Below are 24,775 nucleotides of genomic sequence, written 5' to 3'. Positions count from 1 at the left end.
TTCTATTTCCTTATGTGTACTCTAGATGCCAAGAGAAAAATACAAGTTAAAATCTAACTGCAGTTGAATTTGAATCTTTCTATGAAGTTATCTACGCTGAAGCATATAATTCAACATGTGTGGTAGTTCCTAAACAAAATATTCTGTGAAAGGGGAAAAGCAGAAAACTTTCATCCCAACAGCTTCTGGACCTTTCAATTTGGTGTGTAAGATGCACACGGTCAGAGACGAATAGGAAGCAATGAGAAAAGAAATAAAGACTTCATCCAGGTTTATCCTCCAGGGAACTCCGCCTGAAAACCCTGGACTGGGCCCACAGATGCTGAGATCAAGAAACACCCAGTCCGTGGCCAAGTCCTGACCTACAATCCCAGCAGTGTGTTTGGGTTTTTTGTTCTCGCTGCTGCTTATTCCTGATGAACCCTAATGGGGACCCACTTGTAGCCATCTTTGCTTGACTCTTCAGAGAATTATCCCCCCAGAGTCTGCGTGAGAGGTTTCCTTCTAAGGGGCACAGGTGAGGCTATGGACAATAGGCCAAGGCCCCCAAATGACAGCATACAGGGGTTTTCCCTGCAGGTCTGCATCTATGCTGGAACCCCTCGTCTACTACCTGATTGATTCTTCACCACGGCATGAACACTTCTCCAGCATTCCCAAACACGCCCCAGTGTGCTAAAGGAAGCAGCCCAGGGAAGCCAGGACAGAAGCCTATTCCCTCAGTCACAGGAGGAGAAGAGCACAGACGCCTCCTGCCCATGCCAGCAGCTCGTACTGTCCCACCATGACACAGACCCCTCCACGCAGGGGCAAGTCTCAGATTCCCAGACCTGTCTGTGGCTCTCACGCAGACTCTGGGGGGATAATTCTCTGAAGAGTCAAGCAAAGATGGCTACAAGTGGGTCCCCATTAGGGTTCATCAGGAATAAGCAGCGGCGAGAACAAAAAACCTACGCTACCACTCCTGCACAGCTTACAAAGTTTATTTATTCTGAGTCACGCATGTATTCCCCACTGCCCTAATGTAGACAAGAGTCTCCTTCCTCAAAACTCTGTCTTTCATTAGAATGCCAAATCCACTGTGTTGTTTTTTTTCGGGGTGGGAGCCGAGGAGAGACTGGTCTGAGGCATCAGACCCTGCCCTTCCTCAGTTTCCCATGAATATTCTGGTACTTTTCCTCCTGTGATACCCTGGGACGACGACCTCTACCCTGCTACTTGTGTTCGCATCCCCGAGGCTGTCTGCTCGGATTTTAACTGTGTCTGTCCCACCCTGTCCTTGGAAAGTGAGTGTAACCTTCTCTCCAGCAGGTCAAGTCTACTGCAGAGCATATGCTCCATAGGTTTCCACAGGACACCGGCCAGGAGCTAGCAGCTACTCTTGACACAGAACATGGCCTGAGAAGCCAAAACCCAGTTCTTCAACACCACATGCCCTGGGCTAAATTGGGACCCCATCCGCGCCTCTCCTCCCCAACAACAGATTTGTCCATTTGGAACCTCAGAAGGTGACTTTGTCTTTACAGATATAATTGAGATTCTTGAGAAAAGGTCATCCTGGATTCAGGTGGGCCCTAAATATAACGGCAAGCATCCTTGCAAGAGACAGAAAAGGAGACAGAGACACAGCAAGACACAGGGGGACGCAGGGAAGAAAGCCAAGCGAGACAGAGGCAGTGAGTGGAGTCATGCTACCACAACCCAAGGACAGCCAGGAGACACCGGAGCTGCAAGGGAAGGAAGGATCCTCCTCAGAGCCTTTGAAGAGGCCTCATCCTGCCAACACCCTGATTTAGGACTTTTGGTCTCCAAAACTACAAGAGAATAAATTTGTGGTTTTAAGCCACTAAATCTGTGATAATTCGTTACAGCAGCCGCAGGAATCCAATACACCATCTAAACCACGAGTCACCGAACTTCTTCTGTAAAGAAACAGATAGTAAGTATTTTAGGCTTTGCCAGCCAGGCTCTGTAGCAACTACACAACCAAACAGGTGTGGCTATGGTCCAATAAAACTTTATTTACAAAAACCAGCAGCAGGCCACATTTGGCTCCCGAGCTGCGGTTTGCGTCCTACATGATCTAAATGACATCTATCGTTAAAATGATCTACGTCGTACCTATTCATTTTTCGTATCCTTCCTCTTTCAAATTTACAATATTCTCTGGGAGAAAAAGAAATTCCAGTCATGTACCCAAATCTTATAGCTTTTATTTCTAGAATTTCATCTCGAGACCAATCTCTGGCTTTTTCTTAACCCCAATTCACCCACCCCCCTGACACACACAACACACAAATCAACAGGCAGTGAAAACAGGGGTCTGATAACCCACAGTGGCTCTCTCACCTCGCCGGTAAATAAATATATTAAGAGGCAGCAAAGCTGGAAGCCTCAGGCAACCTTCCCATCTACATATCCTTCAGCAAGTAACAGCTAATTACCTTAGCCCATTTCCTCTTCCTGGACACGAGAACCTGATTCCCCAACCCTGCCAGTGCCTACAGATCTTCCTTTGATAAATGTCTCCTTGTGCCCAGAACCTTCTATTATCTAATTAGCTTGATGTGTGTTTTCTCCCCTTCTTTCATTACCACATTCTTCTTCGTTTATCTCTTGATTTCCTCCCAATGCTACCAAACATGTCTTTTCTCTCCAAATTATTTATTCCTCCTTTTCCCCTAAGCACCCTCCATTTCATCAAGCCAGCATACAGCAAACATGCCTCAGGCTGCTCTACGCTCTCCTCAGCATATATCTATATATGTAACTCGCAAGCCTCTTTAGACAGGAAAATAAACAGAACACATACCCTGCACACCACTGCAACTGTTCTTCTCTGTCCGTACTGTTGGGATCTCTAGATGAATACTGCTTTATGCATCCTTCTGCAATGCAGCTCTGTTAATTCCGGAAATTTCCACAGTAAACCGGGTCTGTCAGTTGCCATGGAAACTGCCTGCTTCCTGGCACTACTAACGAAAATGAGTATCTTTGCTCAGATTTAAGATAAGGCAAAGGGAAGAATTAAGAAAAAAAAGAGACAGACAGACAGATGCCCAGAAGAGTTGCTCAAACACTCCAAATATAAATTTCCAAATCCTGATGTTCATATCCAGTGAACAGGAGATATTAATTACACGAATCCACAGCGCTTTGAAGCAGTACTGATTTATGAAGCAGACAGCAATATCTTACAACTAAGGGAGAGAGTAACAGTAGAGAGTGTGAGATCAGCGTTCGTGTTTGCATCTTGCTGCTATAGATGGCACAGTCCCTTCGAGCTGAACGTGGGTCAGCTGTACTGACAGCTTACCCTTAGAGGGTTTTTCTGGGCCACGTTTCTTATAGAGAAAGTTAAGAAAGCTACCCTCAACCAACAGGTTCCAAGTTTTCTTAAGATCTTTTCCCTGCCCAGGCCCCACTCTCCATTGGTGGGTAAAAACCTTTCTTGCTAGCATATAAGGAATCGGAGTCCTTAAAAGTTTATCTCAGGAGGAGGCACCAAGAAAGCCACGTTCCTAGGACTCTCAGAGCAGGAGACATAGCTGACCATAATCCTTTCCACCTGCCCTTGGAAACAATGCGTGGTTTCTATGACATCACACTGAATGATCTGCTTCCCACTTCTCAAGCATCTTTGTTTTCTTTGCCTATAGCTCCTCTCCTACTCAACCTCCACATGCTAGATTTCCTGGGGGCTCAGCCCTGGATCTAATTCCCTCATCAAGATACACTCCTCCCAGACAACATTAGCATCTATGTGCTCACAATTCTCAACCTTTACTCTCCCACCTCCCCCTCCTCTGGGCAGAAGAGTCATATTTCCAACACCAGAGCGTATGCAGTATTATCTACTTGACCTAACAGGGTATTTCATGGGCTTCTCAAACTTAATGTATGCCAAGCTGACCTCTTGCTTTGCTGTGTTCTCACCCATAGACGCTCCACACCCCGTCATCCTCATTTCAGCAGTGGCAACTGAACCCATCATTCAACCCAGAATTCTGGAAGTCACTGGGAACATCATCCCCTCTTTACCATCCACATTCAAATTGTTACTGATTTTTGTGAATACTACCATCAAAATTCCTTTGGGATACGTCCATTTCCCTCTGTCACCGCTGTCATCAACCTGATGTCATTATCCTTCCCTCTATCACCGCTGTCATCAACCTGATGTCACTATCACCCAGCAACACTACCACATCACCTCCCAAGGACTCCTGAACTCCTTTCTTGCCTCCCTCCAACACATACTCTGCACAGCAGTCAGAATTCTCGGCTGGGAAGTGTCAGATGGTGTCACTCGCCTGCTTATGATCTTTGCACAGCTTCCCACTCACTCTGAGTGCCATCCCAACTCCTTACCAAAAGGCCCCACATTATCTAGCCCAGGACTACCTCTCCACCCCTGAATCACCCCTGATCACACTGGCGTCTTTTCGGTTCCATGAAGAACTGAATGTTTCTCACCTTGACATCCTGCCACCCTACATATGTACACTTGGAACACTCATCAGTCCCTTCCCTAGATCTAGTAAAAGCCTACTCGGGGTTCAGAAGCCTTCAAGGACTACTTCTTTACCACTTCCATTCTAAATCAAGCCCCTTTAATACGCTCTTACAGCTGGTCCTTTTCCTTCAACAGCATGTACACTATTGGTAATTATACACATGCACACACAGATTTGCTGTGTCACCCCTAAACCTTAAGTTCCATGAAGTGGTAAGGAGCATCTCTTTTTTCCAACATGACATACCCAGTGCCCAGCACAGTATCTAGCAGACGGAAGGCATTCAACGAACACTTGCTGAATGTACAATGGAATGCATACAGGGCTGCTCTGGTTTCAGACAGCTACCAAGGCAGTTTCTCACAAAGCTTCACTGCACTCACTGCTTGGACTCTATGAGATACCCCTATAACCATCCCCTAAGCTCCCCGTCCTTTTGCATCCATTTAAAACCCAAGATATGGAGGAACGCAACCCTGGCATCTAACTTCAGCAGCTCCTAGGCAAGGAGAGAGGCACCAGGCGCCATCTGTGTGGACCTGCAATGCTTCTCTGTATTGATGGCTCTCAGCCACGGGCAGTTTTGCACTTCCAGGGTCATGGGGCAACGTCTGGAGACCATCTGCACTGTTACTACTGGGAAAGGAGATTGCTACTGGCATCCAGCTGGGGGCCAGAGTCAAGAGACACCAGTAAGCATCCTGCAGTGCCCAGGCCAAGCCTCCTGTAACAAGAATTATCCAGGCTAAAATGTCAGTAGTGCCAAGGTTGAGAAGATCAGCTACTTCCAGTCTCTTAAGATAGGAATAGGGCCAAAAACTGTCAGTCTAGGAAGGAAAGGACATATGTAATCAAAAAAATGTGACATTTCATGGGCACCTGGCTGGCTCCGTTGGTGGAGCATGCAAATCTTGACCTCAGGGTTGTAAGCTCGAGCCCCAGGTTAGGTGCAGAGATTACTTAAAAATAAAATCTGGGGGATGCCTGGATGGCTCAGTGGGTTAAGCCTGAGCCTTCAGCTCAGGTCAAGATCTCGGGGTCCTGGGATCAAGTCCCGCATTGGGCTCTCTGCTGGGCGGGGAGCCTGCTTCCTCCTCTCTCTCTCTCTCTCTCTCTGCTGCCTCTCTGCGTACTTGTGATCTCTGTCAAATAAGTAAAATCTTTAAAAAAATAAAATAAAATAAAATAAAATCTGGGGGCATCTTGGGTGCACATTTAAACATCCGACTCTTGTTTTTGGCTCAGATCATGACCTCAGGGTCCTGAGACTGAGCCCTTCGTCAGGCTCTGAACGCAGTGTCTGCTTGAGTTTCTCTCCCTCTGCCCCTCCCCCCTCTGTTCCTGCTCTCTCTCTCTCTCTCTCTCAAATAAATAAATCTTCAAAAATAAATAAATGGTTATCAGTATGGAACTCATTAAATACATAATACACCTATACAAACATAATGAAAAGATATATAAACTGACTTCTGAAAATGAGTAAGATATTTAGAAATTTCTTCAAGATCTACTAAGTGAAAAACCAAGCTACAAAGTATGTACTAAACTGCTTTTTGTATAAATATTTTCAAGGATTTATATCAATTATTATATATTTTGATATATAAGTTTTTCTCAAAGGACATATTACACTTAATGGGGTTTTATTTTTAGAGAAAATATTTGGTCTCTGCTGCCAGCTCCTGGCACAGAGCTCATCTGTCCCTAGTAACAGATGAGAATTCTGGTTATACCACACACTTGTTAATATACCGTGGGCTCTTCAAGTTTTATCCATTCGGGGGGGGGGGGTGTAATAATGTCAGATAATAGAAAATATATATATTTAGTCTCTGCCCCCAGCTCCTGGCACAGAGCTCCTAAAACCCTTGTGATCTCCTGAGCGGTTAAGAACACTGGCAGCATCTCTTGTTCTAAACTGACAATCCTGGAAGGCTCCAGAATGGGACCAGTCACCACGAAGGCCACGCCAGGATTAGAACTTTGGAATTTTCAGTCATACCCCATCGCCACCTCCAGAGAGGGGAGAGCGGCTGGAATGGAGTTAATGATTCGTCGTACCTACATGACAAAGTCTCCATAAACTCCCAACAGTAAGGAGCGGGAAGAGCTTTCGGCTTGGTAGACACACACACACACACACACAGACGTTCTGATGCTCGGGAGCCTCCTGTGGCTCATCCGTTGTACTCCTCATCTGGCTGTTCATCTGTACCCTCTATCATGTCCTTGAATAAAGTGGTAAAGCTAAGTGCTACCCTGAGTTCTGTGTGCTGCTCAGCAAGCAACTGAACCCCAGGGGGTTGCTGGAACCTCTGGTCTCTAGCCAACTCGACAGCACAGGTGACAAGACGCTTTGGCTGGTGGCTCAAGCAGGGAGCAGGGGAGTCTGGTGGGACAGAGCCTGGATGCCAGGCTCTGATGCAATCTGATGCCACCCCTGCACAGTGTCCGAACTAAAGCAAACCACAGGACCCCCAGCTGGTGCTGGACATGTGCTTACTGTGGTGGGAAAACCCCCCAACACATGTGGTGACCAGAAACGTCAAAGTGAAGTGTTCTGTGGGAGAAGCAAAGGATATTCCCAGGGAAGAAATACACTGAACTGGGTGCTTCCCTAAACACACGTGGGAAATCTGAGTTTTCTCATTTGCAAATGGTTTCTCCTTGTGGTTTTAATTTGCATTTCTCTAACTACTGATATTGTGAAGCATATTTTTCATGTACTTATTATCTACTCCCAAACCTCCTTTGTGAAATGCATTAAGTCTTTAACGTGTATTTTTAATTGGGCTCTTTGTTTTGTGTTGTACTTCATTATATATGTTAAAGGCTTTTGCAGATAAATAAACTATGAATAGTTTTCTCCCAGTTAATAGTTTGGCTACTTATTTTCTTAAGAAATTTCTGAAGAATGGGGGTGCCTGGCTGGCTCAGTGGGTGAAAGCCTCTGCCTTCGGCTCAGGTCATGATCCCAGGGTCCTGGGATCGAGCCCCACATCGGGCTCTCTGCTCAGCAGGGAGCCTACTTCCTCCTCTCTCTCTCTCTGCCTGCCTCTCTGCCTACTTGTGATCTTTCTCTGTCAAATAAATTTTAAAAATCTTAAAAAAAATTAAAAAAAAAATTTCTGAAGAACAGAAACTTCTAGTTCTGGTAAAATCTAATTTATTGACTTGCAGTGGTTATGTCTTTGTTCTATCTAAGAAATATTTGCCCAGGGTCCCTGGGTGGCTCAGATGGTAAGGCATCTGCCTTCTGCTCAGGTCATGATCCCAAGGTCCTGGGATCAAGTCCCACATGAGGCTACCTGCTCAACGGGAGCCTGTTTCTCCCTCTGCGCCTCCCCCAGCTTGTGGGCACATGCTCTCTTTCCCTAATAAATAAATAAAATCTTTAAAAAAATTAAAAAAAAAAAACTTGCCTATGCCAGATTACAACTGTATCTGAATGTTTTCTTTTAGAAGCACTATAGATTATTTGCTTGTAGGATTATGATCCATCTCAAACTAATTTTTGCATGTGGTATGAAATGGGAATGAAGATTTATTCTAATTCCACACTTTTTACAGTTATTCCACCACCATGAAAAGTTTATCCTTTGCCCCCTTGAATTGTACAGGCCCCCAGGCCAAAAAAAAACAACTGACTGCGTGTGTCTATCGGACTTTCTATTCTGTTCCACTGATGGATCTGTGTATCCTCATGTCCCCCAACAAAGCCATTACTATAGCTTTATAATAAACCTCGAAATCAGGTATAAGTCCTCCAGTTTAGTTTTTCTTTTACAAAAATGCTTTTGGCTACTCTAGGTCTTTTGAACATCCACATAAATTTCAGAATCATTGTGTCAAATTGCATATATTTGTGAAAGTTTGCTGGATTTTCTTTGGGATTTCAGTGGGTCAGCAGATCCATGTGGGAAGAACAGCTATCCTAGTCATACAGTACCTTCCAAGCACGGCATCCTGACCCGTATAGAGGTCTTTAATTTCTTTCAGCAATGACTTAGAGTTTTCATTAGGGAAGGCTTACACAGTTGTCATTAAATTTATCTGCAAGTATTGTAGACTTTTTCATGGTACTACAATCGTTTTTTTCAATTTCACTTGTCCAAGTGTATTTTTTAAACTGATTTTGGAACAATGATCATTCTTCCTGCGAGCTTGGTGAAGTCACTCAATAATGCTAGTAATGTTCTCTAATTAGGATTTTCTGCATTTTCAAGCACATCATATTAAAAAAGAAAAAAATCTGTTTGCTTCTCTTTCCCATCTTTCTGTCTTTCATTATTCTTACTTTATTGTACTTGGTAGGCCTCTAGTCTACTATTGAATAGCACTGGTGAGTGCAGACGTTCTTGTCTTGTTACCAATTTCACAGAGAAAGCATTAAGTCTTTCATCATTAAGTATGATATTAGCTATAGATTTTTCACAGATGTCCTTTAAAAGGCTGAAAAATTCTCCTTCTTTTCCTACTTTAATGAGAATCTCTATCACAAATGGATAATTGAATGTTCTCAAATCCTTTTTCTGCATCTACTGAAATGATTACATAATTTTTTGCCTTTATTTTATTACTGCAGTGAATTATATTGATAATTTTTCAATGTAAAATTAAAATGAATCCCATTTCATTGTGATGTATTGTCAATAGATATAACGATAGATTCCATTTGTGAATATTTTGTTGAGGATGTTCACGTCTATGTTCATGAGGGATAGCGGTCTGTAGTATTCTTTTCTAAGAATATCCTTGTCTAATTTTGATATCAGGGTTACGCTGGCCTCATAACATGAGCTGGGAAATATTCCCTACTCCTCTATTTCCTGAAATATTTGTGGAGGCTTAATCTTATTTTTTATTTTAATGGTTGATGAAATTTACCAGAAAAACCATCTGGGCCTCATGTTTCCTTTGTGTGAAAGTTTTAAATTAAAAATCCATTTTTTAAATAAATAAGGGATATTTGAGATCTTCTACTTTTTCTTGGGTCAGGTTTGATACTTCTATCTTTCAAAGAACTCTGTCTCCATCATTCAGGTTACTGAATTTTTGGCATAAAATTATTTATCATATTTCCTTATTCTTTTTTTGTAGTGAAATCCCTTCTTTCATTCCTTACAGTTATAACGTGAGCTTCCTCTTACTTTAATCAGTCCTGTTGGGGTGTTCATCACTTTTATTGACCTTTCCAAGAAATGACTTTTGAATTTGTTCATTTTCTAGTTCATTGCTCTCTACTCTTATCTTTATTATTTCCTTTCTTCTACTTATTTTGGATTTCACTTGCTCATCTTTTCCTAACTGCCGGATGTTTTTGTTACTCTTTCCAGTGATTCTGTGTTTGTGCCTTGCCTAGACATATAAATATTTGCGAACAGTATCATCACACCTTCTGTTTCTTTCTGATTCGTTCAGAATCTGTAATCATTCTCTCAAATGAGTTTAATCCATGCTCATTTATTGCTTTTATCCCTAAATTAAGAAACAAATATTTAGATGATTAGTCGTGGAACAAACATATAAAGTTTGACATAATTCTTATTACGTCAAGAAGCTTAATTTTAAAAGCCTACTCATTGAAGAGATTTTCAGATAAACAGTCATCACTCTCCCCTTCCTCCTCAAACACCAACGCAGCATCAGAAAAGAATTTTTAAAAGACCCAAACTCACAAGAGACCACACTCCATGAGAAGTTGCAATACATTTTTGGAAGATCAAAAGTAAATGAACACTTAACAAGGCAGAAAAAAGGTAAAACTAAGAACTGCCTGCAAACCGAGGATACCAAAAAAAGTAAGCTGACCTGTACTATAGAATCCCAGAGAAGTTCAAGAATGAGAAGCATCAGTTAGGGATGAGGGATGAGGGTAACTCCAAGGGCAATATTATAATCTACATATGGTACAATTAGATCCCTGGATTCCCCCAACCAGGTGATGATCTCTCCATTCCCTCAGCTGGTAAACAAGGCTGTATACTGTAGAGAAATTACCAGAAGAAAATGTAGTAAGGCAGATTAAGCAAGCACCTATACAGCAGATGTACACACAGCCTCCTGTGGTTAGATCTACAGCAGACTTTTAGCAGCTTGACATACATACCTTCTCTCAGCAACCCAAGCTAATCCCCTTCTCACTTCTTCCTCCCCTAGGAGGAAAAAGAGAGAGAGAGAGATTTGCCCTGAGAAAAGAGAAGTCCTCCAGATCTGACATCTGGGAATCTTCCAAAGGAAATAATCAGACCTCTCTCCTTCACCTCACCATGAGTTCTACCAATAAAACCACAAAGGTTCTAATCAACTTTCTGTTGCCTTATTGTGTGTGTGTGTGTGTGTGAGAGAGGGAGAGACAGAGAGAGAGAGACAAACAAGGATCAAAAAAGGTAAGAACAAAGAAGTGAAAATACATAGAAAGTTGAAGGACAGAAAAGGTTAAGAAAACTAGGCACTCAAAACTAAGAGGTGCAAAGCCTGAAGTAGGGTTCTAGTCAGAGAGCTCCTGGAAAAGAGAAAATAAAAAGAATAAGAGAAGAATAAATCGTGTACTCTAGAATGAAAGATAGTGGCTTGAAAGAGACCACACCAAGAGCTCAGTGGAAGGAAAGAAGAAAGGAAGGAGCAGAGAAAAGAAAGGGAAATAAAACAAAAGCAGAAAAGTGAGATTTCAGATATGGGTGAGAAAGTCCAACCCTACAGTCATCCACAAAGGGAAAAAACAGATCACATTCCAAAATCCAGGAATCAAAATGGCATATAAGTTTTTAATATTAACTCTGGAAGTTTGAAAATATCAGAGCAAAGCCTTCAAAACTCTAAGGACAATTTCTACTTGGGAATTCTAAAGCCAATAAAGTTAATAATCTATCAAGAGGGTTAGCTAAAGGAATTTTCGGACCTGCAAAGACCCAAAAACCCCACTGACTACGGAAGAAAATTTATCTCAAGAAGCTATTAGAAGATATAATCCCTCAAAATGGAGGGAAACTAAAAACAAATGAAAGAAAGAAAGAAAGAAGACAGACAGACATGAAATCCCAAGCCAGGGGAATCAAAATCAGGAGCGTATCACAGGCATTCACAAACCAATGCCAACAGCCACGAAGCAGGCCTAACATGCAACCACTTCAGATGACAGCAAGATTACAGCTGGGTATACAACTCTTAAAAAAGAACTGAATGATCACCTACTGTCCTATGTTGAGAGAAGATTCACAGTGCATCATTAAATAGAGCAATTAGGGATGCCTAGGTGGCTCAGTGGGTTAAGCTCCTACCTTTGGCTCAGGTCATAATCTCAGGGTCCTGGGATCAGGTCCCACATTGGGCCTCTCTGCTCAGCATGGGGCCTGCTTCCCCCTCTCTCTCTGCCTGGCTCTCTGCCTACTTGAGATCTCTCCGTCAAATAAATAAATAAGACAACTTTAAAAAAAATTGAAAAAAAAAATAAGGCAACTATTAACTCTGAGGAAAACAAATTTGAACAAGAACAATAATGTAATCTTACTGACTCAGTTGTAAATGATAATAAAAAAGAACACTCTGGGGCACCTGGGCGGCTCAGTGGGTTAAGCCTCTGCCTTCGGCTCAGGTCATGATCTCAGGGTCCTGGGATTGAGCCCTACATAGGGCCCTCTGCTCAGGAGGGAGCCTGCTTCCCCCTCTCTCTGCCTGCCTCTCTGCCTACCTGTGATCTCTCTCTCTCTGTCAAATAAATAAATGAATAAATCTTTAAAAAAAAAAAAAAGAAAAAACATTTTGAAAAAATATGTCTCCTTTCTATAGTATAACTCCTTATTTATAGAGAGGTTTCCAGAAATATGCCTACAATACAAAGACAAAGGACTTCTATAACATTCTGAACTATATCAGAACTCAGAGTCTTGCTGTCAGATCAGAAACAGTTGAAAAACTCATAAAAAACAAAGGAATCAGACATTTCTTTAAAGAGCAGAACTCTGCAACTCTACAGGTTAAAGAATCAGGGACACCTTCCAATGTCAGTCTCTGGCTCAAGAACAAAGACACTTTAGAACACAAAAACTAAATTCGTTTTTAGTAGACATGCAACTCGACAGCATTCATTATTAATTTCTTTAAATATTCCAGAACTAACACCCAGTATCTCCGCTATAAACGCCCAGCCTGAGGAGAATTATACTAGTGAATCTCCAAGGGTAGGAGGGCCACAAAGGATCAGTGCAACCACAGCTATTACCCCATGCTCGGTTGAGAATCTCATCTCTTGTGAATCTCTAACGTAAGGAAACGTAACACAACCATCAGGTGTACCAAGGTAGGATGTGGGACTAAGAAAAAGCTTAACCACCTCTGAACTTCAAGAAGCACAATGATGCAAGCTCTGGTGGAAAATCTCACTCGCTGGGGTTATTCACTAGAGTCAAAAGGGAGAAATGGCAAAATGTCCATCAACATATGAACAGATAAACAAAATGCCATATATAAATTCAATGCTGTTCAAGCCTTAAAAAGGAAACTGTGACACATACTACACTTGGAGAGAGTGTGCAGACATTATGTTGAGTGAAATAAGCCAGACACAAAAAAAAAAAACAAAAAATATTGTGTCATTCTGCTTCTACGAGGCACCTAGAATGACCAGATTCAGAGACTAAGTAGAACCAGGGCTGACAGGAAGAGGGAGGAGTAGTTAGTGTTTAACGAGTACACCTCCAGCTAGAGAAAATGAAAGCGTCCTGGAGGTGGATGGTAATGGCAGCTGCACAATAATGTGACTATACTTAATGCCACTGAGCTGCACACTTGGGAATGGTTAAGATGGTAAATGTTGTGTTATGTATATTTAGAACAGGGAGTCAGAAAGAAAGAGCTGGCAGCAGTAAATCTAAACCAGTCAAAAATTAAAAGATCCCTTAGTATTTCATACATTTGGTGTTTCCAATTTTGGAGTACTACTTTGTATCTACAAGTATTTCTACCATGGCTGCCATTTTGTGAAAGTGCTTACCACAAAAGTGTAGTGATTCCAAATTACTACGACTCCATCGAAAAATCTCAGAGATGGGAAAAACACTTTGAAACTCATGTAGATTTGAGAGATGTTCTAATGGGCTACTTTAGGGAATGAGGGCAGTCAAGACTACAGAGCCCTCTCTGTAGTCATCAGAAACACTTAATCTACAACGTTTGTCCTTAACGTTTTATCTGAAGAAAGTAGCACAAAACTGGGTTTCCCTCCCTCCCCTAAATCATCATCTAAAATAACAAAAGTCATGGGGTGCCTGGGTGACTCAGTTTGTTAAGAATCCAGCTCATGATCTCAGGGTCTTGAGATCAAGCCCCATGTTGGGCTCTGCACCAGGCTTGGAGGCTGCTTAAAATTCACTCTCCCCCTCTGCCCTTCCCCTCCTATTCCCTCTCTCTATCAAAAAAAAATAAATAAAATAATGAAAATCACTATTCTAATTCAACAACTGAATTGACATCAAAATGCTAAGTGACATACTCAAGGTCACATGGATGATGATGATGATGATGCTAAGAAAGAAACCAGGACTTTAATATTAACTAAAATGGTTAATTCAAAACAATAAAGTTGAAAAGATAAAGTATGCATAATTTAACTGGGAATAGTGGCTAGATAATTTGTAATTGATGTTCTATGCTTTACAATAAAGCTGTACTGGGTAGAATTATCATGAAATTAAGAATATCATTAGTTGTTAACTGGGACTTTAAAACTTATCTAAAACTACTTCCTAGATATTCGATAGCTCAGCTGAGCCTCGCTGTGCTCAAATGTAATGAAGATAAATGAGATCCCAGACATCTTCTTGGTCTCAACAAAGAGATTCCTTTAAACTTAGAACATATGGTTTCAAAATGTTTAGCTCAAGCCCCAAAACCTATCTGTCCTCATCATTATTTATTTCTCATGTCAGCATTCAAGCTAGTGTTTCGTCTTGTACAATTCTGATATGTTGTGAAGATAAAAGGGCTGTTCTTTCAGGGTAACAATTGTATTTGGTGCATTTTCAGTGATGCAGTGCACTGAGAACACTCGAACATTACTCAGTGTGAGGAAAGCACAGAACTAACAGAATATCTAACTTTGTTCATGTCAAGTTGATATACAGAACAGGACTATGGCACCAGTCTGCCACATCTGTAACAATATCTCTGTGGTATCAGAGAAACCTATGGCACTTCCTATAATCCAATCCTAACAGATATTAAAAGGCAGCCACACACTTTTGCTTTAGCTTTTCCTTTTATACTCTCTATTTTTACAGCTTAATCTTCCATTTAAAGAGCCAAAGGACAAAAGGTTAACATCTGCTACATTCAGGTAATAGTTTCAAAAGTCTCTATCACAATACTTTTCTCTCAATGTCTATGCTACCTAGAGCAATCTACACATTTAATGCAATCCCCATCAGATTCCATCAGCTTTTTTCAAAGAAATGGAACAAATAATCCTAAAATCTGTATGGAACCAGAAAAGACCCCGAATAGCCAGAGGAATGTTGAAAAAGAAAACCAAAGCTGGTGGCATCAGAATTCCAGGCTTCAAGCTCTATTACAAAGCTGTCATCATCAGGACAGTATGGTACTGGCACAAAAACAGACACGAAGATCAATGGAACAAAACAGAGAGCCCAGAAATAGACCCTCAACTCTATGGTCAACTAATCTTCAACAAAACAGGAAAGAATGTCCAATGGAAAAAGGACCGTCTTTTCAACAAACGGTGTTGGGAAAACTGTACAGCCACATGCAGAAGAATGAAACTGGACCATTTCCTTACACCACACACAAAAACAGACTCCAAATGGATGCAAGACCTCAATGTGAGACAGGATTCCCTCAAAATCCTTGAGGCCAACACAGGCAGCAACCTCTTCTATCTCAGCCACAGCAACTTCTTCCTAGAAACATTGCCAAAGGCAAGGGAAGCAAGGGCAAAAATGACTATTGGGACTTCATCAAGATCAAAAGCTTTTGCACAACAAAGGAAACAGTCTACAAAACCAAAAGACAACTGACAGAATGGGAGAAGATATTCACAAATGACATATAAGATAAAGGGCTAGTATCCAAAATCTATAAAGAACTTAACAAACTCAACACCCAAAAAACAAATAAACCAATCAACGAGAAATGGGCAGAAGACATGAACAGACATTTCTGCAAAGAAGACATCCAAATAGCCAATAGACACATGAAAAAATGTTCCATATCACTTGGCATCAGGGAAATACAAATCAAAACCTCAATGAGATACCACCTCACACCAGTTAGAATGGGCAAAATTAACAAATCAGGAAACGACAGATGTTGGCGAGAATGCGGAGAAAGGGGAACCCTCCTACACTGTTGGTGGGAATGCAAGCTGGTGCAGCCACTCTGGAAAACAGTATGGAGGTTCCTCAAGAAAAAAGCTGAAAATAGAGCTACCCTACGACCCAGCAATCATACTACTGGGTATTTACCCTAAAGATACAAATGTAGTGATCTGAAGGGGCACGTGCACCCCAATGTTTATAGCAGCAATGTCCACAATAGCCAAACAATGGAAAGAACCTAGATGTTCATTAACAGATGAATGGATAAAGAAGATATGAATACACACACACACACACACACACACACACACACACACAATGGAATACTATGCAGCCATCAGAAAATAAAATCTTGCCATTTGTAATGACAAAGATGGAACTAGAGGGTATTATGCTAAGCGAAATAAGTCAATCAGAGAAAGACAATTATCATATGATCTCGCTGATATGAGAAGTTTGAGAAAAAAGGCAGAGGATCATGGGGAAGAGAGGGGAAAACGAAACAAAACAAAACCAGAGAAGAAGACAAACCATAAGAGTCTCTTAACCTCAGGAAACAAACTGAGGGCTTCTGGAGTGGAGGGAGGTGGGAGGGATGGGCTGGCTGGGCAATGGACACTGGGGAGGGTATGTGCTGTGGTGAGCGCTGTTAACTGTGTAAGACTGATGAATCACAGACCTATACTCCTCAAACAAGTAATACATTATATGTTAATAATAATAACAAAATAAAATAAAATGTAAATACAAAAAAATAAACATTCATGTACAAAAAAAGAAAAAATATACTTTTTTCTCTTTTAATGTGTTAGAAATACTTATTAATTTCTATCAGTGATAATTAAGAACCTATGCTTCCTGGTCAGGGTGTCTCCTCATTCTCTAAGGACTCACAGGAAAAGAACAGTGGGGGGAATAAACAGAAAAGAAACAGTGAAGAAAGAGAGATTTTGGCAAATTTCTGAATGCCTGAGAGCAGACAAAAGTGTGTGGCAAAGCAAAAACTAATCAAGTCCAAGAGAAGGGACTTCATAGTCTCAGAGACTTACCAGCCACCTGCAATAGAAGACCTTATTGAGATCCTTATTGAGATCCAAAAAAAAAAATTTTTTTAATGAAGTAATCTACTTATATGATGATATTAAAGAATTATTTATTCTACTAGATGTAACAGTGGTATTTTGATGTTTTTAAAAAGAAGTCCTTATCTTATAGAAATACACCTCAAAATAGTTATAGGTGGAATGATGTTTGAAGCTTGGTTAAAAATAAGGAGGGTGGAGGAACAGACAAAATCAGTCTTGGCCACATTAACAACTGAAGCTGATTGATAAATACAAGATCCAGCTATCACTCTCTAGTTCTAGATATGTTTGCAGTTAAAACAAACAAACAGTAATAGGGGTGGCCTGCCTGGCTCAGTCAGTGGAGCATGTGACTCTTGATCTGGGGGTTGTGAACTGGAGCCCCATGTTGGGTGCAGAGTTACTTAAAAATAAAATATTTTAAAAAATGTAAACTTCTTTAAAATTTGAACCCTGCCCATCACTTAAAAAAGGGGGGGGGGAGAGCTTCCTTAAAAAAAAAAAGTACCACCCATAACACATGGTAGGAGGGGAACATGCAGCAGAGACGAGAAATAAACAATGATCCCAACACGACTGCAGAGAGGATGCAAAGTTAAAGGTATGAACACCCAGCAGTAGAAGAGTTCATTAAAATTCTTTCTATAAGAAAGATCTAGTCAGTTCCTCCTCTTCTCTGCACCTTTTCCCCAAAACAGAAAGAGGTCATGACCTTAAGGAAAATAAACATATTATCTGGAGAGAATGAGTCCTCCCAGGGTGATTGTTGGCCTTAATCATTCTGGCATCTGAATATTCCTGGCCTAACAGCCATCTCTCAAACCATTCACAGAGAAGTAGTCAGGTCCACCAGCTGACCACCTGTGCCAGAGCTACCAAGAAGCCTTCTAATTTCCTTGTCCTCAACTATCAAAGGGCAACCCAGAATTACAAGACACATGGAAAAATACTAACACAAAGAAGAAAAACAAGATTAAAGAAAAACTGACCCTTGAAGAAATGGATTGCCTAGTGGATAGAAAAGAACTTCTAAATTCCAGATTTTACAACCATGATAAAAGAATAAGATGCTAAGAAGAAGCCACAATCAACTACTGGAAGTTAAAGTCAATTGCCAAAACAGAATACTTCATACAAGGATCAGAAAAGAAAGGGGGAGCCTGGTGGCTCAGTCAGTTAAGCATCCAACTCTTGACTTTGACTCAGGTCAGGATCTCAGGGTGGTGAGACTGACCCTGACCCTGACCCTGACATCGGACTCTGCACTGGGGGTGGAGCCTGGTTAAGATTCTCTCTCTTCATCTCATTCTACCCTCCCCTGCTCCTTTCCCCACCCTGTTCCTTCACTTGTGCTCTCTTTCTAGAAAGAAAGGAAGGAAGGAGGGAGGGAGGAGAGGGAGGGAAATCTGTAGAGAAAGAAAACAAAACGATAAAAAGTATGAAAAAAAGTCACAGATTCAGGAAATGCAGAAATTCCAGTGTCCAGACAACAGGAGACTATGAAAAACATGAAGGAATCAATCAAAAAAAAAAAAGCAAAATTTTTTCAGAAAGAGATACATGGATCTTGAAACTAAAATTGTTCTTCTAGAGTACAGAAGGATGATCCAGACCTAGATGTATCTTCATATAACTAAAGAACACCAAGAATAAAGGGAAAAAAATGCTATAAGTTTCCAGTGATAGAAATAGGTAATCTGTAAGTAACATCTCTGCTATAATTAAACAAATCTACACATAGTCCCCAAAACTTATCTTCTACTTCCACTCTCCAGAATACCACTCTCCCTTCTCCACATGTCTTTCAAAATCTAATTCAAATCTTGTTCCTCTGTGAAGTGTCTCACCGAGCTGTTTATCCTAAAGTGATCTTACCCCCTCCTGCACCATTCATGTGACATTCAATCTGTATTACCTTATGCCTCACTTCTTGAACTGCTGTGCCCAACTGTTATTTCTTAGAATTTTATTTAAACTGTTGGTTCTCAGAAAATAAGGACATGTTCTTAAAATTTTAAATCTCCCACAGAATCTGTACCCAGGAGACATCAAATGCCAGGTGGCTGTGAAAGTAGTTCCTGGGGCATATCTTAACTCTGTTGCTTACATTTCATCTTATCTTTTCCTAAATTCATGAGCAATTTTCTATTTATATCTGTAATTAAAATTCAAGGACATTTTAGAAGGGGGAAATACATGGAGGTGGCAGAGAGGTAGTTGTTTCAAACTCTCACACACTGCAAACTACCTACCCCACACAGTGACCCACAGCGGTTTAGTGCCTGACAGTACAGCTCAAAGGAAGAACACAAAAGGATCCCTTATGGAAGGGGGTGGGAAGGTAGAGAAGATAGGCTGCCCTAAGTAGTGAAACAATTATCTTTGACCAATATCAATATTAGTAGTTACCTGCTCCTGATCGATATAACAGACCAGTCCAATAATAATAGTGAAATGAGGTCTGGGTCTAAAATTTTTACATACCAGAATCAAAATCTAAAGATTCTACATGAAGTAAAAAGGCTTATTACCAAGTCCTCTCAAACTTTCAACATGTGCAGGGAAGGGACAAAAGATAAGAAACCTAGCTGGTTGAAGTGGTTAGGTTTAAAAAAAAAAAAAAATTGATTGACTCAAATTTTGAAGGAAGCTTTTTTTTCACCCAGTTTACAGTTTAGGGAGGGGGGAAAAAAAAAAGATTTTCAATTCCATGAATTCCCAAAGGAAGAGAGTATAAGTACATAAATATTTTTGCAGTTCTAAACATAAATCAGGTTGTCTTTCTTTGTGTCCAAGGGGCTTAAAAAAAAAAAAAAAAAAGCTGATAAGTCTGGCAATAACCAGACTTAAACTTTTCTGTCTTAAACTTCGAATACATGGTTCGGCTAGCAACCAAGGTAACAGAAGTGGACCATGTTCAAGAATTAGTTTTGTACTAGCTTTCACTAGAAATTCTAGGAAATGAGGAAGGAGGTTCTTTTAAGAATGTTTCCTTGCTGCCAGAGCTCTGACTAATTAAGAGGTACTAAGAGTTTCCTTCCTCAATATAGCCCCCACTCGATGTTTCAGAGGAGGTAAAAAGGCTGGGACTCAAAGCTGAGCTCCGACAAGAAATCTCATTAAGGACACCAGTCTAATAAAATTAAAAGACACTATTCCGAGGCAAATGAACTGTTACTCCAGTTTTCATTTGTTCTAAAGTTACAGGTGAAAGCCTAAAAGCACAGACACACACATCTACATTGCTCCCTTCTACACGTTAATGTTTTAAAAATCACAATATATTTTCAGCACTCCTATTGCAGGACACACTACCTTCTACCAATCTGTTACTGTTTGCAAATACGATGTATGCCAGACATCAAAAGGAAAGGAAACAGCAAAAAATGTGCCCTTTGGGAGAAGCATGAACATATTTGTAGCCTAACAGGACCTGAATAAAAATTGTTGAGGGATTACTAAAAACTATAAGATAATATATTCTGACCTCTTTTTTAACCATACCTTCCATCATTTGCTTTATTATTCTCAATATTATTCTCGATATTATTGTTCTTGATACCGGAACTAGGTAAAAATTATTTTTATGAATATAAATGCAAAGCTACTGGCCTTGACCCTTCATGCTCACGATAGGTCTTATGGGGGGAAGGAGGGAGGCATCATTATTTAACACGACACTTCAATTCAAAGGTCTATAAATATTATTCTGAAGGTATTATTTTAAAGTAACAGATGTTTCTAATACTTTAAGTGACCTTCAGTAAGGTGCTAAAATATCATTTTTGTATTTTAATAAAAAATACTTAGGGGGAAAATATATATATTTAGGGAATAAATTTTTAAAATAATCACTGACAGCTATACGTACACATCACGTAGACCTATACACGTACACATTCTTTCAATGTACTGTGACACGGAAATCTTACAGGAATGTCATTTACCCAGAAAAGGACTCCTCTTGATCCCCTAGTGAGAAGGGATGATTTGTGCACATCTGCAGGGGAAAGGTACGTCTCCTAAATACCACTTACAACTTAACTGGAGACCCAGAAGGAAAAGTCTAAACAATATTCTCAGATTTCAACGTGAGGAAAATTGAAGAGATAGCAAATTATCTGGATCTTCAGCACTCTTTCCCTTCAAGTAAACTTTAACAAGGAAAACTGTGTTCACCTACTTCAGACTACAGAATCAACAGCTTTCTAGTCAAGTTCAAACAGAAGTATTTCAAACGGCCTATAAGATCATGGAAATAACCAACACCTCAACTTCGAAAAAGAACATAAAACACAGTAACTTTGAAACCTCCGCTGAGTTGAGCCTTGTAGTTGATTACCAGGAATACTCACATGTGTGGGTTTTGAACTCCTGTAGGGTTGGGATTCAGAGTAAACCTTGCTGTAGATTTGAAAGGTGGATTTGCAAAATTCAACTTCAGTGCTTTGCGTTTACCTAAGAAATAACAAATAAAAAGTAAAAGTTTCAAGTACTATAAAACAGATACTCTTCTGAGGGTATAAGAAATTCATACCCAAAAAGCAGAAAAATTTGTTTTAACACATAGTTAATATCATATTTTGGAAGGCAACAAAAAATTTCTCAGAATTAAGAACAAGTATATAAAAATGAACTGAAGCTATTATTAACCACAAACCACCCATTATCCTCCAGTACAACAGAAAAGGCTTCAAGTTTACAGTGTTCAGAGATGCTAACATTTTTGCAAAGGAGAATACCACTATAAAAATCATTTACCTCGACAGATAGACTGAAAAATACTAAAATAGTACCACCTTACCAGGGTTACCCTTCAACACCTTCATTTAATGAAAGGATTTTCCCCCAAACATAATATGAACACTTGAGTGAAGAATCCAGGAAGCAGTCTACAACCATAATGAGCTAAAAGAAACACCAGGCCACTGTCAACTGCACGGTCACCACACAGGTATTTCAAATAATCTTATCTGGAGCAATGTCTTTGGGGTAGGGAGGTAAGGTAATCGTGTTTTATATAATATAAACAAAATCTGTCTGGTGGAGAAAAGCCAAAAAATTCAGAAAAGATAAAGAAAACAAAAATATACAAAATATTTTATATTTTATATATATTTTATATATGTGTCTGTGTGTGTGTATCTAGAGAATATATATGGGTTTTTAAAATATATGTGTATTACATACATTTCTAAGTCCAATTATCCCAAAATAATCACTGTCTCCTAGAAACTATTTTCTATTTGTAGATACACAATCAGACAATACATTTTGCAACATGCTTTACTCCTTGACCACGTTTCTTCGTATGTCAATAAATCCTACAAAATAATTTCTTTGGGATTGTTCTCGATGGAGACTCTGCAACATAGCTGGGTTTTTAAGCATCTGCAGCACATCTTAGTTTTGCACAAATGTTAAGGATACTTTTCCCAGCATCCACTCTTCCCAGTTTCTTATGCCTGTCTCTACCTTCTTAACTCCTCTGCAATCCAAACACTTCCCCACCCCAGAGGATTCGGAAGATGTATGAAGGGACTCATTCGGCTCGGCCTAGTGGTTTCAATATCTGCAAGCTTGAATGCACCCCACCAGCTGGACAGGGGCACAGGCAAGAGCACAGAGCTGCTGGCCGGGACTCCTGGATCTGCTCTCAGGCATGGACCTGTCGGCAGGAGAATGTGAATTCCCAAGAAGACCAGACACATCATTTTCAGAAGTAAGCACACTACAACATGAATTTCCCATGTAACTTGCCCACTCAGGTACCAAACATTTAAGTTTTATATGACATCAAGTAGAGGGAGGACATTCAACCTACACATCCAAAAGGTACTCTTCTTGCAGCAAATTTAGCTGTATTAAAAAAGCAAAAGCAAACTCTGTATATTACCAAAAACGAAACAAAACATAAAACAAAAAACCTTCAAAAAATTTAAATGAACGCTTGGGAAAATCCTTCCCATACAAAAGGAGAAACTCTAAGTATATAAAGATACCACACAAGTCAAGAAAAATAGAGAATTTGACAAGGGTGTGAACAGTAAAGCAAAACTGAGAAAAATTATGGGGAGGGACTCACTAACACCAAAAACATTTGAAAGTTTTGTTCATATGAGGGGCGCCTGATCTGTCAAGTCTGTTAAGCAGCCGACTCTTGATTTCAGCTCAGGTCACAATGTCCTGGGCCTGGGACCCACATCAGGCTCCATGCTCAGTGGGGAGTCTGCTTGGGATTCTTTCTCTTCCTCTCCCTCCCCCCCTTCTCAAACCCTCCTACCCCACACACACTCCCTTGCTCTCTCAAATAAATAAATAAAATCTTTAAAAAAAAAAAGTTTCGTTCATGTGAAATTGGCAAAGCATTGGTCTCATTTTACACGCACACCATTTTTTTCAATGGTCATGTGTTCATCAACGTGCCCAGGTAAAGAAATCACAAGTACAATACATTGCTGGTTAAAAAGTAGATTGATGTAATATTTTTTTTTTAAAGATTTTATTTATTTGACAGGGAAAGATCACAAGTAGGCAGAGAGGCAGGCAGAGAGAGAGAGAGAGGGAAGAAGGCTCCCCGCTGAGCAGAAAGCCCCATGCGGGACTCGATCCCAGGACCATGAGCCGTAGGCAGTGGCTTAACCCACTGAGCCACCCAGGTGCCCCGTAATATTTTTCTGATGAAAGGTTCAGCAATATACAAGAAAAAACTTTCATGAAAATGTTCTTTTACTTCTTAGAGATTTGTCTTCAGGAAATATTTAAAGGCAGAGGACCCTCCCCAGGCCTTGTACCCTAATGGAATCTGCCTGGCAGGATCTGGAAACTGCTTGGGACTGCTGCCTTTCTTCCTTCAGTGCTCTCCCGCTTTGAATGGGTCTCTCTAGAACCGCGTTCCAAAGCCAGTCCCACTCCTGGGTTTTGCAAGCAAGTAACCGGTCCTGTTTCCAGGTCTGCAGAGGGAGAGGAATTCTGCGTCACAAGGGATTGTACTCTGTCTCGCCCACACCTGATGTGGATGCTTTTGATGAGGAGACTGAAGCCTGTGGAACTGATGGTGTCTCGATCAGATCCGGGTTCGCACTGACACCGTAATGAGCTGCTAGTCTGGGAGCTGCTGGAGCAGGGTGAGCGTACTTTGTACACGGGGCAGGTGTGTACCATGAGTGAGATGTAAGTGAAAACGGTGGCCCTCAAAGACAACAGGTCCTAACCAATCCCTGGAACCTATAAATGCTACTGTATAGGACAAAGTTTATGGAGATAAAATTAAGGTAAGGACTTTGTAATCATAAATCTGAATGAGCTCAAATGCCCACAAACTCCCCAAATCAAAAGCTGACCACCACCTGTGTGTCTGACCCACCACAATCTCTATATGGTGAAAAACTGAAAACACACTGGGATCAAAGGCAGGACAATAACAGAACAAAGCAGCATTGTGAAAACCACCCAGAGAAAAACATCAAAATTGGCCCTTTCTTCAAAAGCTCACTTTGAGGGGACAGTAGCTATCCTCTGCAGGCAGATAAATTCTATTACGATAATTAAAACTCACTTAAACAGTTTCCTTCAAAATAAATATTTATATAAATACACACACATACACAGATTCCTTCTCAGCACGGCATTCATATTTAAACAAAATAAACTGGGCCTTAAAGGACATTTCCTGCATAAATGGACAAGCACACAAATGCAACACAAAGTAGCTTACATAAGCTAGATGTGGACACACTCCACACTTTACATCTGCAATGATCCTGAGAGCCATCCAAGCATATGTTCTGATCATTCACCAACAAAACATGCTAAATAATTCTAGAAAAGTTCACAGCCTAAG

At 40.6% G+C, this 24,775-nt stretch overlaps 1 protein-coding gene across 2 annotated transcripts in view; it reads right to left on the bottom strand.

Moving 5' to 3' along the window:
- MAP2K4 (mitogen-activated protein kinase kinase 4) overlaps positions 1 to 24,775 on the bottom strand; it is a 137,791-nt gene that overhangs the window by 81,451 nt on the left and 31,565 nt on the right. For both annotated transcript variants that reach the window (XM_032319842.1, XM_032319843.1), the window contains one exon: positions 21,288 to 21,390. In XM_032319842.1, coding sequence (XP_032175733.1) covers positions 21,288 to 21,390 — 103 coding nt within the window. The remainder of the gene's footprint in view (positions 1 to 21,287; positions 21,391 to 24,775) is intronic.

This window comes from Mustela erminea, chromosome 18 (assembly GCF_009829155.1).
Source record: "Mustela erminea isolate mMusErm1 chromosome 18, mMusErm1.Pri, whole genome shotgun sequence".
NCBI lineage: Eukaryota > Metazoa > Chordata > Mammalia > Carnivora > Mustelidae > Mustela > Mustela erminea.
This window is presented reverse-complemented; position numbering and strand designations above follow the sequence as displayed.